Source organism: Sphaerodactylus townsendi, linkage group LG16 (assembly GCF_021028975.2).
Source record: "Sphaerodactylus townsendi isolate TG3544 linkage group LG16, MPM_Stown_v2.3, whole genome shotgun sequence".
Lineage (NCBI taxonomy): Eukaryota > Metazoa > Chordata > Lepidosauria > Squamata > Sphaerodactylidae > Sphaerodactylus > Sphaerodactylus townsendi.
Genome location: NC_059440.1, coordinates 18,675,408 through 18,692,067, shown reverse-complemented (window position 1 = coordinate 18,692,067; position 16,660 = coordinate 18,675,408). Strand labels below are relative to the sequence as shown.

The following is a 16,660-nucleotide window of genomic DNA, read 5'->3' as shown; positions in this document are numbered from 1 at the left end:
TTTTTACCCCATTGATTTAAAATAATTTGGATTCCCCTCTGCCTATAGCAATACCAATATACCTGGGTATTAAATCTGGTTTAAATCGTTATCACTGCCACAAAGTTATGCGCTGAAACAAGCTTATTCTGGAATCACAGTTTCAAAACAATAAGCTTTTAATAGCATTCTAGTAGCTGGAAAAGGAATAGAATTTCTCCATAAAAATAACAGGTTTGCCAGGTCAGTCCAAAGTTCCATCGAATCCTACATCCTTTCATATATCATAATGACTGGGGAGTGGCCATTCCCACCAAGAAGCAACTGGGCATAAACTCTCAGTAGCTAGAAAGAGAACTGGTCTGTACATCAAAGGAAACTGCCAGCTACTCTTCCCCACTGACCTTCTCTGCCGAGGAGCTGGGGTAATTGCCCATTTGCTTGGCCAGTTCGTGTCCCAGATCTAGGTTCCAGCCACCATCCTGGTTTCTCCACAAGGATTTCTTCAGGAACTATGGAGGCACCAGAAAAAAAGGGCTTTTACCATAAATGGTCAGTTTCCCAGGGGCCATACGGGACAGGTCATACATCCGGCATTACCTCCAGTAGCCTGTGCTTCCATGTAGCCTGCTCCAGGGTATACTTGCTGTGTCCTTCAGAGAAGAGTACAGGAGGTCCAGTGGGGAGAGGAAGGGAAAGGAGCTTGTAAGCCACCTTGAGTCTCCTTACAGGAGAGATGGGGGGTACAAATCCAAACTCTTCTAAAGCTCGTTCTGCCTCACCTTCCAGAAGGTGAACGAGAGCCGGGACCTCCACCCACCACTGCTTGGCTACGTTCTTGTAGATCTCCAGGCGCAAAGCCTGCAACAGCAGCAGCACCGCCGTGCCACGACCAGATCCTTCAAAGGGAGAAACCACCAGGCTCTGCAAGTGGGAAGTCATGATGTTACGTGACCGAGGCAAGTTTCACAAGTCAGAGAGTGTAACAGGACTAGTTGTCATGATGGAGCGTTGGTTGGAAGACGAGGGGGTCTGTATTTGGACTTGCAAGAGCCCAGCAGGGGATATGGCTTCTGTAGCCCCCAGACAGATGAGCTCCATCCCAAACGCACCCTCCTCTCACTTACCAGGAGCCGGGCCAGCAGTTCCTGGGGAGTTGGCGAATCCACTGGGATGAAGCGGGGAGAAAAAGAGAGACATTTAAACCACAAGTGAGTTTGCACACCAAATTTGTTCCTGCATGGCAGGGGGTTGGACTTGACGGCCCTTAGAGTCTCTTCCATGATTGTATGATTCTATGTCCCAACATTACTTAGGCCACACTCATTCAGGGACGCAGGAGCAGCAGTGGTGTAGTGGTTGAAAGCAAGTTCACTCTAATCTGGAGAACTGGGTTTGATTCCCCGCTCTGCTACTCGAGCTGTGGAGGCTTATCTGGGGAACTAGATTAGCCTGAGCACTCCAACACATGCCAGCTGGGTGACGTTGGGCTAGTCACAGTTCTTCGGAGTTCTCTCAGCCCCACCCACATCACAGGGTGTTTGTTGTGGTGGGTGGGAAGGGAAAGGAGATTGTCAGCCCCTTTGAGTCTCCTTACAGGAGAGAATTGGCGGGGGCGGGGGCGGGGGAGGGTATAAATCCAAACTCTTCCCTTTTTTCATCATGCCGACACTCAGTGACCCTTCCGGGCAAGAAGCAGATGATTTCCCACTGTTTACTGCACCCAGCACACCGTTAGCGCTTTATATCTATGAAGGATGAACAGCTCAACAGCTGCAAAAAAAGCTGAGCTGGCCCAAGGTGGTTGAAGATTGTGTGATTTAAGAGGAGGATCCCAGAATCTCCTGTGAAGCTACAAAGCATCCCCTCGGAGCTGATGGCACATTTCTTCAATGGCACCCTGAAGACCACTGCCCACTTGCCAAGTGAACCTGACGGAGAAGCACCCGGCACGCTCGTACCCACCTGCCTCCAAGCCATCTTCAACAGCTCTCCGCATCCGCTGCTCAGCCAGCAGCCTCAAGGTGTGGCACAGAGATGTGGCACAACCTGTCAAATGTGGCTGCATCAGGTAGGAAAGCAACTTGCCCCATAATTCCTGCAGAGAAGAGACAGGGAGTTAAAGGCTTGGAATCAGCTTCCTTCCTGTGTGCCGCACCCTGGTCCAAGCCTAATGTGTACCTGGCCCCCAAACCTGCTCAGTCATCTCTGCTCAGTCATCGCTGCTGAGGCATCTACCTGGTCCAGAACTTCATTTCTATGAAGAAATGTGCCATCTCCAGGTGAAAGCAAGAGACGCTGAACAACTGGATCATCCTCTTCCTCTCCTCACTCCATGACTGTGACCTTATGCTCTTAACTGCTATTTTGATATTACTGCTCTTTTTTTCTCCAAAAGTGCTGTTTTCACTGATTTTTCCACTGCACTTTTTAGCAAAACTGCTTTTATTGCAATGATTTTGATGCTATTCCCCAGGCTAAACTTCGATAGGTCTTCGGTTTACTGCGGATTTCATTTTAGACTGTTCCCGATTGTTATCATTGCTGGAAACCCAGTAGGAAATATTTATTGTTATCTCATTCCAAATCTCAAGCTTTGTTCCTGGCCTAAATAAACAAACCAAGATTCCGGGGAGGAACAACCCGGTTACAATTCTGCCCTGATGTGTTACAATTCTGCTCTGAGAGCCAGGGTGGTGTAGTGGTTAAGAGCAGGTGCGCTCTAATCTGTGGAACCGAGTTTGATTCCCCACTCTGCCACTTGAGCTGTGGAGGCTTATCTGGGGAACTAGATTAGCCTGTGCACTCCCAACACATGCCAGCTGGGTGACCTTGGGCTAGTCACAGTTCTTCAGAGCTCTCTTAGCTCTGCTCACCTCACAGGGTGTTTGTTGTGAGGGGGGGAAGGGAAAAAAGATTGTAAACCCCTTTGAGTCTCCTTACAGGAGAGAAAGGGGGAATATAAATCCAAACTCTTCTTCTCAAACTCTTCAAAAAGGAAGCACGCTGAGACTGCCCCAAAGTAACTCAGCTCTTTCTTCCTTTTCCATACTCAGGACAGAGCATTGTTCCATACTGCTGGGTCTTCTGCCCTTTTCTGGGCCCTGTATGGCTCTACCACAGTAGCAGATCTCTCCTAGCACACCTTCCACTCTGCTCAAAACTGCTCCCCACTCTTGCTCCGTTTTTGCGCCTCACACATCTTCTCAGTTTGATTCTGCAAGCCCCTCCCACCCAAATACTAACCAGGACCAACCCCGCAAGGCTTCTGAGATCTGGGGAGATTGGGTAGCCATCCAGGAGAGGGCACTGACATAACTTCTCAGGACACAAAAGGGGCTCCTGACCTGGCTGGTGCCTCTCCCCGAAGCCACCGCCACCTGCAGAGCATCCGTGCTGGCTCTCTGGATCGCCTTCTCCTCCAGCCCACCCAATGGGAGGCTCAGGGTGGAGCAGCCCTGAAAGAGAAAAGCAGAGAAGAGGTGCCTACGTTGCAGCACCAGGCCTGGCAGCTGGTTAGCGGTGACCCTGTTGCAGAAAGCTCCAGTTCGAAAGCCTTTGAAAAGGATTCTCCGTTTTCCTGGGAGCCCGAATGACGATGAACCCAACATTAGCTGCACAGAGAGTTTGTCTTTTCTTTTGCCTTCAAGTCACAGCTGACTTGTGGGAACCCAGCCGGGTTTGCAAGGCAAGATATGGTCTCCCATTGCCTGCCTCTGCATTGCAACCCTGGACTTCCTTGGCGGTTTCCCATCCAAGTACTAAACATGACTGACCCTGCTTAGCAGCCAAGAGGGGACAAGAATGGGTGAGCTGAGGTCATCCAGGTCAGGATAGAGGCTGCATGCAAGCTGCGTCTCCTCAATGTATTGTCGAAGGCTTTCACGGCCGGAATCACTGGGGTGCTGTGTGGTTTCCGGGCTGTATGGCCGTATTCTAGCAGCATTCTATTCAGATGCCTGACCTATTGACCTTGCTATCTCCATTGTTACTCACATGCTATACTTCATTGTTACTCACTTGCCAGGCCACTCCTATTCAGATGCCCTCAGCTATTGACCTTTACTCACAGGTATATATACTCCACTTGCTTTCCTTTCCCACTATCAGATCCTCTGAAGATGCCAGCCACAGATGCAGGCGAAACGTCAGGAGATAATGCTGCTAGAACATGGCCATACAGCCCGGAAATCACACGTCACCCCACTGCATCTCCTCACATCCTTTATCACCTCATTGTCTCCCATCACACACACACACCCCAGCTCTAACTTGTCTACTCTGAAATCTAGACTGTAAGCTGCTCAGGGAAAAGCTGGACCAAGGAACCTAGAGGTCAGCTGCTGCAAATGAATGTGAAACCTTTCCTCTGATTTCCATGTTGCGAGGGCCTCTACCCTTTAGAGCTGGATGCGGAAGCAGGCCACTGTTGCTGGTACCCAAGCCCTGGGCCTGCCTTGTTTTGGTTTGGTCATATCACCCTTTAAAGCAGAGATATAAGGGAGAAGAAACAAGATGGGGTAGACATCAAACTAGAATGCTGGAAGCATTTGGATGGGATTGTGCATTTGAAGAGTGCCACTGCTACTCCACCCTGCCCCCAAATCCCAAAGGTGTTGGTATTTTGCAATTGTCTGTCACAATTCGGTTACTAAAGGGTTAACTGTCTGTATGTAAACAAGATGCTGAGGTCACTGTTTTATGACCTAGTCTATTGATTAGCTGTTGGTCAGCCTGACCACCAGTGCTAGTAAGAACAAAGATCAGAAGTTATAAAGTTACCTGTTATTCTTTATGTGTGCGAGACACCATGTGAGAGAGATAGACAACAAGATGTAATCCTAGAAACCAATACTGTAAATACGCAGCAGAACAGTATAGCATTACTTTCTTGTTTTATTCCATGTAACCCTTCCTTTGAGCTAGTAAACTATTTTTATATAGAAGAAGAAGAGGAGGAGGAGGAGAAGGAGTTTGGATTTATATTCCCCCCTTTCTCTCCTGTAGGAGACTCAAAGGGGCTTACAAACTCCTTGACCTTCCCCCCTCACAACAAACACCCTGTGAGGTAGGTGGGGCTGAGAGAGCTCCGAGAAGCTGTGACTAGCCCAAGGTCACCCAGCTGGCATGTGTGGGAGTGCACAGGCTAATCTGAATTCCCCAGAGAAGCCTCCACAGCTCAGGCGGCAGAGCTGGGAATCAAACCCGGTTCCTCCAGATTAGATACACGAGCTCTTAGCCTCCTACACCACTGCTGCTCCTCAGCTCAATGTATCTCTGGTTATCTTCTTTTTCCACACACGAGACTGCTCCTGCATCTCTGCTAATTAAGCATCTCTTTGCATATATGACTAACGTAATGACTCCGCCTGCCCTTACCAGTTGGCGAGCAGAGATAGCCAGCTGCAGGGAGATGTAGTTCAGGGGCCAGCCCTCCACTTTCTCTAGGTAGCCAGCCTGCAGGAGCTTGCCAATGACCTGGAGCATTGCGAAACGGACCTAAGAGGAAAAGGTAAAAAAGCACCGGGTCATTATTGACCCACGGGGTGATGTCACACCATGTTTATGAGACAGACTTTGTTTACAAGAGGGTTTGCCATTACGTCCCCAGTTGTCTGCACTTTATCCTCAGCAAGCTGGGCACTCATTTTACCAACCCCAGAAGGATAGAAGGCTGAGCCAACCTTGAACTGGCTACCCAAAACTGACTTCCATTAGGATCGAACTCAGATTGTGGGCAGAACTTGGATTGCAGTACTGCAGCTTACCACTCTGTGCCACAGGGCTTATATACCTAAGAGGAAGAGAAGTCCAAAAGCAAAGCCAGTGGGGGTGGGGGTGGGGGGGTGGATGGTGCTGGACTTGGGATCTGGGGGGCCAGAGTTCAAGCCCCCGTTCTGCCATGAAATTCACCGGGTGATTATGGGTCAGCCATTCTCTCTGCTGCTGAGTGGAAAAGCTCCAGATGCATCTTAAAGCATTCAATCCAGCCTTGGAAAAGAGATACCCTTCCAATTGTCCCTAAACTGACCACTCTGGTTTGTCTGTCCATGTTCCTTGGGACTATTCATTTGGGACAGCCCAGATGGTCTGGGCCACAGGTGTTATACATGAGGACCAGGGGCTGAATCCAGCCCCTTCTGCCTGGCCAGATCAGGAATTTTGATTTATATCCCGCCTTTCTCTCCTGTAAGGAGACTCAAGGTGGCTTACAAACTCATTCCCCTTCCTCTCCCCACACCTGGGGAGGTAGGTGGAACTGAGAGAGTTCCGAAGAACTGTGGGGAGCCCAAGGTAACCCAGCAGGAATACAGGAGTGCGGAAACACATCCGGTTCACCAGATAAGCCTCTGCCACTCAGGTGGAGGAGTGGGGGATCAAACCCAGTTCTCCAGATTAGAATCCACCTGCTCTTAACCACTTCACCCTGCCGGCTCTGAGCTTGTGGGTTTTCAGTCTTTGCTCTTTGCTCAAACCAACCCGAGGATCAGAACTGGACCAAGGACGGAACCTAGAAGTCAGCTGCTGCAAATGAATGTGAAACCTTTCCTCTGACTTCCATGTTGCGAGGGCCTCTACCCTTTAGAACTGGATGCTAAAGCAGGCCACTGTTGCTGGTACCCATAACCTGGGCCTGCTTCCCCCAGACTTGCCCTTGGCCTTCCTTGGCTCTCACCCTGATAGCGTTGTCACTCAGAACCACCTTGGTGGCCTTGACGCACATCTGCCTTCTGGTCCAGAGCTCAGGCACTGAAAGACACAAGGCACAGCTTGCTGGAGAACATCTGGGCTGCCGCAGGATCACCCACCACTTGGAATGTGCCTGCTCTTTTTATGCAAAAAGCCGGTCTGGGCCAGGATCAAATTCTAGAGAGAAATGAGGACTTCCCTGGTACAACTGCAATCCAGTAAAACAAACAAACAAACAAACAAGAAAAAATATTTTACCGTATATACTCGTGTATAAGTCGACCCGCATATAAGTCGAGGCACCTAATTTTACCACAAAAAACTGGGAAAACTTATTGACTCGCGTATAAGTCGAGGGTGGGAAATGCAGCATCAACTGAGACATCAGTAGGTTAAATGTTTTTGAATATTTATTTCAAAGAAAAACAGTAAACTGGCTCTGTAAGTGGAAAAGAGGGTCAACAAGAACAATATGGTATCAACAATAACTTTAAAAGTACAAAAAACCTTTTAGCTCAACCAGCAAAACTTCTCAAGCTAAAACACAAGAGTTAAAATCCTTCAAAAGCTGGATTCCTTCATCATCATCTGTATGTCCAAATGTAATCCAACTTAGATTTTTTAAGAGTGGATATTATCAGGAAATGGAAAATCTACTTCATTCAGCTTCCCATTGTAAACAAATGGGGGGATGGGGCATCCCCTTTGGGGGTCAATAACTTTGGATCCCCTGACCCAAACTTCACCAAACCTAGGCTGTTATCATAAAGTTATATTCTCCTTGAGATTGAGACCAGCCGGGTTTAGGCAGCTTCGTCTCAAGGCCCAAAGTTATGGACCCTCAGTGCTGGGCAGCAGCCATTCATTACTGCAATAGCTCCCATTGAAAACAATGGGGAATGGGGGCACCTCCTTTGGGGGTCCATAACTTTGGACCCCCTGAACCAAACTTTACCAAACTTGGCTGGTATTATCAAGAGAGTCTTCTGAGGGTACCCTGAAATGTTCGTGCATCTATTCTAGCATAAAAACTGCACCCCCTGCTGGCTGGCAAAGTAAAAACACACAAAAAATTTTAATGACCCGCATATAAGTCGAGGGGAGCTTTTTCAGCATTAAAAATGTGCTGAAAAATTCGACGTATACATGAGTATATACGTGATTGTCAAAGAATTTCAAGCTAAATGGAAAATGTATTATTTATTAGATGTTGTAGGTTTTCCAGGCTGTGTGGCTGTGGTCTGGTAGTTTTTGCATTTATGGCTAACATCTTTAGGGCATCTCTGAAGAGCATCCTCTTTCAGAATCTCTGAAGATGCTGGCCATAGATACGGGCAAAACATTAGGAGCAAATACTACCAGACCACAACCACACAGCCTGGAAAACCCAGTTGATTTCGGCTGTGAAAGCCTTCAACATTACATATTATTTATATTTTTCTAAAGGAAAAAGGGGAAAAAAGAATAAGGGTGAATTGTGAAGTAAATCTCTGAAATTAAATATACATCATTAATAATTTTAATTATATATTATATTGAAAAGGGGTTAAAGGGAAATAGATAAATGATTCATCACACTATGCAAGATAATAATAATGTGCCAATACAACTTTTATTCTGTGAGAAGAATTCTAGAAATTTGTAGTAGTAAACACTCATCATTTTTTAAACTTATTTTGGATTATTAAAATTTACGTCAATAATGGCCATTATGGTCATTCTTTTCTGAGGCTTATATAATATTATATGCATGTTTTGTTTACTCTCTTTGTTTTCAAATCTAATTGTAACTAGTATTTGATTCCATTTTCTTTTTTCCTGTTTCTGTTAATTCTTATCTATAAATTTTTTAAAAGTAGTCCTTGTAAAGCATGTTTTAATTATTTAAGCAATTTGCCTCACATTATCTCAGCAGTTCTAAACAACAGCCCTATAAGGCAGTCCAGTCTTATTAACCCCAGTCCTTACATTGGGCGCCAATGATTATGGACAGCAATACCAACAAAACTACGCGCAAGTCTTCTTCATTTTCGTCCAGTTTCACTTGGAAGAATCCCATCAGCTCGGAGGGGTGGGAACGGGCTGTGGGGAGAGAAAGATCAGTGAAAATGTATGCTATCAGAGCTGGATTTATGCACAAACTGCAGTTTAGGGCCTCCAGTATATAAGAAGCATTTACATTTATTTATTTTTAATTTACTAAATTTATATGTCAAATAAATACATGGTTTTCCTAATGCTCTGGAGCTAAAGCTACCAGCCCCTAAGTGGGCTCTGGAGATCTCCTGGATTTACAACTGATCTCCAGACTACATAAATTGCTTGTTTATTTTTATTACTTATAACTGATATTCCACTACTCCTGGAGAAAATGGATGCTTTGGAAGGTGGACTGCATGTACATTATACCCTACTGAGGTATAATGTACCTCAGTCCCTAAAGCCCACTCTTCCAGGCTCCGCCCTCAAACCTCCAGATATTTCTGAACCCAGAGTTGGCAATCCTGGGTGGGACCTTGATGTAAACTTGACGTAGCTTATGTGTCAACATGTCTTAATCAGTCCCCATGTACCATTTCCTGTCCCCTTGTCAATCTGCAAGAGGGTCTATGCCCAGTTGGCTTCATTCTCATCATACCTAGCCGCAAGAAGATATGAGTGATTTCAGTGTGGTTCTCTCTTCCATACTGGCCAGGATACTGACTCTGTCCTCTGGCACAGACCTAGAAGAAGAAGAAGAAGAAGGAGGAGGAGGAGGAGGAGGAGGAGGAGGAGGAGGAGTTTGGATTTATATCCCACCTTTCTCTTCTGTTAAGGAGACTCATGGTGGCCTACAAGCTCCTTTCCCTTCCTCTCCCCACAACAGACACCTGGTGAGGTAGCTCTCAACAGACACCTGAGAGAGTTCCAAAGAACTGTGACTATCCCAAGGTCACCCAGCAGGAATGTAGGAGTGCGAAAACACATCTGGTTCACCAGATAAGCCTCTGCCACTCAGATGGGGGAGTGGGGAATCCAACCCGGTTCTCCAAATTAGAATCCACCTGATCTTAACCACTACACTACGCTGGGTGACAAAAAAGGGTCCTTCCTTACACAAAGAGCTGAGAGGGACAGTCTGGCCCACAGAAGTTAACACACTGCTGCGTTCTCTTCAGGTGACTCCTCTGTCAAAAGGGATTGACATCAAGCCCTGTGGTACAACAATGATGCCCCCCATACAGGGTCAGCAGAACACCATGAAAGGCATTCCTAAAGAGGTTTTTGCCCTGCAGTTTCTGAACCCTCTGAAGATTTTGCAAACCTTCCCTCAAATGTACAAATCACACCTAACTGGAGTGAAGAATTAAGCTTTGGCAGAGAAATTAGTGCCCCAGGATGCACATTTTTGTGCTGGGTTGGACCCCAGTCATGCAGGGGGACAGAGATGGCAGGCAACCTTAGAGGCGTTGGCCTTTATGTCCTGTTTGATGGCTTTCTGGGGCAACTGGTTGGTTTCGATCTGAGAAAGGATGCTCTGCTAGATGGACCATCTCTAATGTTCTTAAGTTCAGGCTCACCTGGTGGGTCAGAATGCAAGCCAGGGGCTCCACGTGCATGCTGGGAATCGGATTGTTGTTCACAAGAGAAGCCTCCAAAATCTGGCCCAGAATCTGCAGCAAGCATCAGGAAATTATTTTTTCCCCTTTGGAAAATGTCTAGGATGGCTAGAGAGGAAATTGTGGGTTGGTGGAGCAGAGATCTTGCTATGGGGGGTGGGGTGGCGAGGAGATTGTGAAGACCGAAAGCATGAGAACCTAAAAGATGAACAAACTGGCGATACCATGAAGGAATGAGCCCGCAACTAATCAAACAAGTGGAAAAAATGGAATCACTGAAGAGGATTTATTGGATGATCTAAGGGTCTGCAAACTGTGGCTCTCTAGATGTTCATGGGCTTCAATTCCCATTAGCCCTGCCTCTTGGCCATGCTGGCAGGGGCTGATGGGAAATGTAGTCCACGAACATCTGGAGAGCCACAGTTTGCAGCAGTGGCATAGCTAGGGACTGTGAGAGACTGGAGTCCCAGGCACTACTTTCTTGGGGTGCATCACAGGGCCATGCACCCCCTATAATCGTGCCCTGGTCCTGAACTCCCCATGGAGTTTGGGGCAGGGGCGCAGTTGAACACCAGGAAGCAGGGCTCCCCAATTTCCACTTGATCTTATCAGATTTCAGAAGCTGAGTAGGGTAGGATTTGGTTAGTATTTGGATGGAAGACCTCCAAGGAATATCAGAGTCTCAATGAAGAGGCAGGCAATGGCAAACCATCTTGGAAGTTTCTCGCCTTGAAAACCCCCCCTGGCACAACAACCAGCCCTGTTATCTAGAAATGAATATTTGTTGGGGGAAAGGAGATAACTCTTTTCAAAATAAATAAAATATAAGCAATAATCGTAGTTGAACTGGGATAGGAGGCACTATCCCAAAAGTTTTACACAATCAGAAGTATTTGCACAGTGGGTAACAGCCATTCTCTCATCTGCTCACCTTTGTGATATGTGTGGCCTCCAGGTTGCTTTCGTACTGTGCCATCAGCAAAGAGAGGTCATCGTGGATTTGAACCTGGTGCTCCCTCTGGGTCAGCAGGATCCTCAGCATGGGGCTCAGCACCTTCAGGATGGCCAGCTTGACCTGCCAGTATAGACAGAAAGGGGGGAGGGGGGAGAGATTGCTTGACAGCCCTGGCCAAACCTTCTCACCTTAAAAGAAAAAGAAGAGTTGTTTTTATACCCCACTTTCCTCTGCCAAAAGGAGTCTCAAAGCAGCTTACAAACTTCTTCCCTTCCTCTCCCCTCAACAGATATCTTTTGAGGTAGGTGGGGCTGAGAATATTCTGAAAGAACTGTGACTAGCCCAAGATCACCCAGCAGACTTCATATGGAAGAGCGGGGAATCAAACCTGGTTCTCCAGGTTAGAGTCTGCTGCTCTTAACCACTACACCATGACTGCACTCTCTCTCTGTCTCTAATCAGGGAATGCTGGGTAGGTGGTATGGTCTCTCCATACACACCCCACACAGAGTACCAGTCCTACCTGGTTGGCATTTTACCTGAACATCGCTCCCTGGTAGCCAGGTGTGGGTGATGCAGGCATAGAGAGGGAGAAGGTAGGTAGAGAACTGTTGGACCCTGAGGCGGGGATGGGAACTCCTCTCCCAGCTCCGCAGGTAGATCCGAATAGCCTCACATATCTGCTCCAGGGCTTGAGGGCAAGGAAGAGAGAAGAGACAGAGGGCACATCTAGTGAGTACCAGGTGGAAATTCTGGTTCTGTGAGGTGATATTTGGGACAGCTCTGCTGTTGTCTCCGGCAAATTCTGCAGTGCCTTCGAACAGGAGGAGAGACAATTCCACAGTTGACTTTCCTCTGTATAGCTTTTTCTTCTCAGCAATGCTTATTGGTAGTTAAGGCTACCTTTCTGAGCTTGTTGTGTTTTAAGAGAGTCAAGAATGTGCTATGTGAGATGCCATCTATTTTGCACACAAAAGATCCCTGGTTCAGTGTCAGACATCTTCCAGCTAAAGAATGAGAAAAGCCTTTCTAAGTGCTTTCCACTGGCGATCCTTTAACAGGGAGACTCAGTTAACAAGCACAACAATGCTGGCTACTAAAACAGTTACAACCAGTCCCTCCCTCAGACTGCTTGTACTGAGGATCAGACATGATAAATTGTGGTTTGGTCAAACTTCAGTTAGTAGGGGCTGTCTGAGGGACTGGCTACAGCTGGTGTGGTAGTCCGAATTGTTGATCAGTAGCTTTGTGGATTTTGTACATCCTATAAAATGATTTCCAGAAACTGTCACCGGCAGAGAAAGGTCTTTGTTGTTACCTGCGGCTACGCATTTCACAAAAAAAAAATGTCCTTGAAAGATGGTGAATGAAGATAGAATTTGATCTGCAAGGTCATGCTTGTACTAACTGATAAGATCAAGAAACAATATAATATTTTCTTGGGGTGTGTGTGCTGTTTTTATTTACAGAAGGTAGAAGCAAGGGCTTCCAGGCACTGTGTGGGATGGTGGGGTGCTGTTTATTTCCAACCGACACTTGTTACTCAAACCTCCCACGGGCAACACGAAAGAAGCATTTGCCATTTCCCTTCCAGACAGCAAAGTTGTTCAGCAGGTAGATAGCGGCTTTGGGACCCGCTCCATCCAAGGGGTCGAGCTTGGAGCAACACTCACCCATGCAGAGGGCCCTGCGCCTTCTGCCGTCTTCCATCCGACGCATGGTGGTTTGCAGGGTAGTGAGGGTGATGCCCAGGAAGGGAACACAGCCATATACTGAAATAAAGAGAGTTGGGAAGGCAGTTGAAGCAGGAAGAGAAAGTCTAGTCACACATCAGGTACAGGAGCCTTTCTCCTGGCCTTTGCATGCTCTGCAAGCCACACACAAAAGGAAAGGGAACGGCCCCCATCTTATTTCAGGAGAAAGAAGGTTCTCAGAAGTTTCGGCAACCCTTTTGATGAATTCCAGATCACGTTCAAGGTTTGGGGTTTGACCTTTAAGGCCTTGAGCAGTCTGGGGCCCTTGTATGTTTGGAACCGCATCTCCCCATATTGCCTGCGGAAGACACTGTGGTCCTCCAGTAGTAATTCCTGGTGGTCCCTGGCTTTCCACTGGATGCTGCTTCCGCATCTCTGCTAATAAATATCTCTTTTAATTGAGTAACCATCAGTGTTATTGTAAAGCTTTACTGTATTGTGTATGGTCGAAGGCTTTCATGGCCAGAATCACTAGGATGTTGCGGGTTTTCTGGGTTGTATGCCCATGTTCCAGTAGTATTTCCGCCTGCATCTATGGCTGGCATCTGTCAAAAATGTCAGCAGAAAATACTACTGGAACACGAGCATACAACCTGGAAAACCCGCAACATCCTGGAACATGGAGTCCTTCGGGGATAGAGTGGTCTATCAAATCGAATAAATAAATACCACCTGGAAAATCCACAACATCCTTCTTTATTGCATTATGTAATGTTTTCATTTGTGGGTAAGCCGCCTTGAACCCGACTCCGGTTGGGGAATGGGTGGGATATAAATGTAATAAAATGAATAAAATGAATGAATGAATAAATAAATAAATAAATATTTGTATTCAGCATTTCCCCCTTGCATGCCAGTGGGTAGACCAGAGGGAGAAGCAGGAATGCCACATGTCCAGGGACGGCATCCCTGGTGAGTGTGGGAGGGGTTAGGAAAGGGCAGCCTCCTGCCGTTCCCTCCCCCTCCCTCTGCTTCCCACCATTTTACCATTGTTGGCTGCCATCTTGCCCAGGGTGAGGAGGAGGAACTCGTCGGGTTGCGTGAAGGGCTTGAGTTGCCTCTGGAGCTCCGTCATGATGGGGTTGAAGTGATGGCGGGCAAAGGTGGCCAAGGTACTGCTGGCGGCCACCTGGAGCTCACGTGGGACCCCTTGCTGGAGAAGAGGGCAAGGGTCACCAAAAGCAATGGGGCAGGGGATGCCAGGAAAAAGGGCAGAGAGCTGGGACAGAATGTTGACAGGGCATGACAGCCTCAGAAGCTGCCTTGCGCTTGGTCCTGGATAAGGTGAAACGATGACACAGCTGAGTGTGCCTTCCAAGCATGTGCAGAGTACTTTCCTCTTTCCTATGGGGAACTGCAAGAAGTTCTCAGATATTTGGGATTACAGGAAAAGGCATGCAAGGAAGACAGCGAGATTTCCAGGCATCTTCAGGAGGAGGGCAGGGTCCCAAAGCGGCCACTTTCTCCAGGCAAACTGATTTCTGTCTCCTGGGGATTATTTGTAATCCCAGGAGGTCTCTAGCCACCCCCTGGAGGTTGGCAACTGTACCCATTATTAACTATCACAGCTCATCCCAACATGGCTGGTGGGAGGAAGGGGAGCTTCCAACATGAAACACCGTTGGGCAGGCCTAAAAACCTGGTTATTCCAGAAGGTAGCCCTGGCAGCTAAGGTTGCCAGGTCCCGCTGGCCATTGGTGGGGAATGCAGGGGTAGAGTTGCCAGATCCAGGTTGGGAAACTTGTGGAGATTTGCCAAGGAAGCCTGGAAAGAACAGGGACCTCAATGGGGTACAATGACATAGAGGTCACCCTCCAGAGCATCCATTTTCTCCAGGGGACTCTTCTCTGTAGTTTGGAGGCAAGCTGCCATTCGGGGGGATCCCCAGGTCCATCCTGGAGGCTGGCATCCCTAGTGGTAGCCTATAGTAGCAGAATAAAACAGAAGTCCAGGGGCACCTTAAAGACTAGCAACACCAGTGTGGACTTAGTGAGCTCCGACTCACGAAAGCTCACGCTGGTAATAAGATTCCACCTAAACGTTAGGAAGAACTTTCTGACTGTCAGGGCTGCTCGACAGTGGAATTCACTGCCTCGGAGAGTGGTGGAGTCTCCTTCTTTGGAGGTTTTTAAACAGAGGCTGGATGAACATATGTCGGGAGTGCTTTGACTGTGTGTTCCTGCATGGCAGAGGGTTGGACTTGATGGCCCTTGGGGTTCTCTTCCAACTCTATGATTCTATGAAATGCCTTTAAGGGCTACCAGACGTGATGCAACCTCACAACCTCACCTCTGAAGTTGCTCTCAGCTGCCTGGAGGCCACCAGGATTAAATCCTGCACGGGCCCCACCTCCAGGCCATGCTCCAGCATGGCCCGGAGGCTGTGGTACATGGCTACCTTCTGCCAGACCGACACCTGCAAGGAAGAGAAAATACCTGACTCTTGCCCCAAGTTTTCAGACAGCATCAGGTGTAGAACAAAGATGGACAGTGTAGGTGCTAGGTCTGCCACCTTCTACAAGAGTGTCCACAGAGTGGCAGAGCATCTGCTTTGCCTGCCGAAGGTCCTAACTTCAAGCTGGCAGCTGGAAGCAGGAGGGATGGTGAATCGAGTGAGGGTTAACTTAGGCGGCATAGGAAGAGAAGCTGCATTCCTTACATCATCTTGCTGGAGCATCACTGTGAGGACTGGCATCACAGCGGCTGGTTGGACACGAGCTGCCTGCAGGATATGAAGGACTACCTCTTTCTGGTCTGTGGCCTCTGGTAGCTGCAGCGGGTGGTTAATGGAGCAGAGGACGCCTGGGTGGAAGAGAGAGGCAAGAACCCACTCAGAATCAATACCCTACGAGAAGAGACTTAGGGAGCTGGGGATGTTTAGTTTGGTGAAGAGAAGATGAAGATGTGACATGATAGCCATGTTTAGATATTTGAAGGGATGTCATGTTGGCAAGGGAGCAAGCTTGTTTTCTGCTGCTCCAGAGACTAGGACCAGGAGTGATGGGTTCAAGGGGAAGGAAAAGAGATTCCATTTAAACATCAGGAAAAGCCTCCTGACAGTAAGGGCTGTTTGACAGTGGAATGCACCACCTCGGAGTGTGGTGGAGTCTCCTTCTTTGGAGCTTTTTAAAGAGAGGATGGATGGCCATCTGTCAGGAGTGCTTTGATTGTGTGTACCTGCATGGCAGGGGGTTGGACTTGATGGCCCTTGGGCTCTCTTCCAACTCTATGATTCTATGTGGTAAGAATAAGTCATCATCGTGAGACTGGTTCCATGGAGAAGCAATCAAGCCATGCAGTTCTGAGTTGTAAGGTAGAATTCGCACAAGTTTCTAGTCCTCATGGAAAAGGCTTGAAAGTGCCTGAGCAACATCTCCTGAAGCTGCAGAGCTGAATATATGCACAGGGGACTTCAGGGTTCTTGTCCTGGGAAGGACTGTTTTAAGCTATATATAGGCTACCAATTCACACCACCCGTCCCTGTTGGTTGCCAAACCTTACTTCCACTGGATGGTTCTTCTACTTCAGCCATGCTCACATGTTGCTCTTGTTTTATCTCGTTATCTGGCAGGAAAAGAATACACCCGTTATGCTTTTGGAGCCAGGAGAACTGGGCGCCATAGTAAGAAGTTGTGTTTCTTCTTTCCTGGAGAGGCAATTTGCAACATTTACATTGCTTCCAGA

General features: G+C 47.7%; 1 protein-coding gene across 1 annotated transcript in view; it reads right to left on the bottom strand.

The window, feature by feature from the left end:
* The window catches only part of MROH2A (maestro heat like repeat family member 2A), a 39,113-nt gene that overhangs the window by 20,206 nt on the left and 2,247 nt on the right, over nt 1–16,660 (bottom strand). Inside the window, exons 2-19 of the mRNA XM_048518613.1 lie at nt 16,478–16,540; nt 15,636–15,778; nt 15,267–15,392; nt 13,965–14,130; nt 12,780–12,995; nt 11,763–11,914; nt 11,200–11,343; nt 10,230–10,322; nt 9,999–10,062; nt 8,638–8,751; nt 6,656–6,729; nt 5,359–5,478; nt 3,327–3,437; nt 1,945–2,077; nt 1,107–1,147; nt 762–903; nt 580–632; nt 384–491 (exon numbers count right to left, since the gene is read on the bottom strand). Of these exons, the coding sequence (XP_048374570.1) occupies nt 384–491; nt 580–632; nt 762–903; nt 1,107–1,147; nt 1,945–2,077; nt 3,327–3,437; nt 5,359–5,478; nt 6,656–6,729; nt 8,638–8,751; nt 9,999–10,062; nt 10,230–10,322; nt 11,200–11,343; nt 11,763–11,914; nt 12,780–12,995; nt 13,965–14,130; nt 15,267–15,392; nt 15,636–15,778; nt 16,478–16,540 (2,063 nt within the window). The remainder of the gene's footprint in view (nt 1–383; nt 492–579; nt 633–761; nt 904–1,106; nt 1,148–1,944; nt 2,078–3,326; nt 3,438–5,358; nt 5,479–6,655; nt 6,730–8,637; nt 8,752–9,998; nt 10,063–10,229; nt 10,323–11,199; nt 11,344–11,762; nt 11,915–12,779; nt 12,996–13,964; nt 14,131–15,266; nt 15,393–15,635; nt 15,779–16,477; nt 16,541–16,660) is intronic.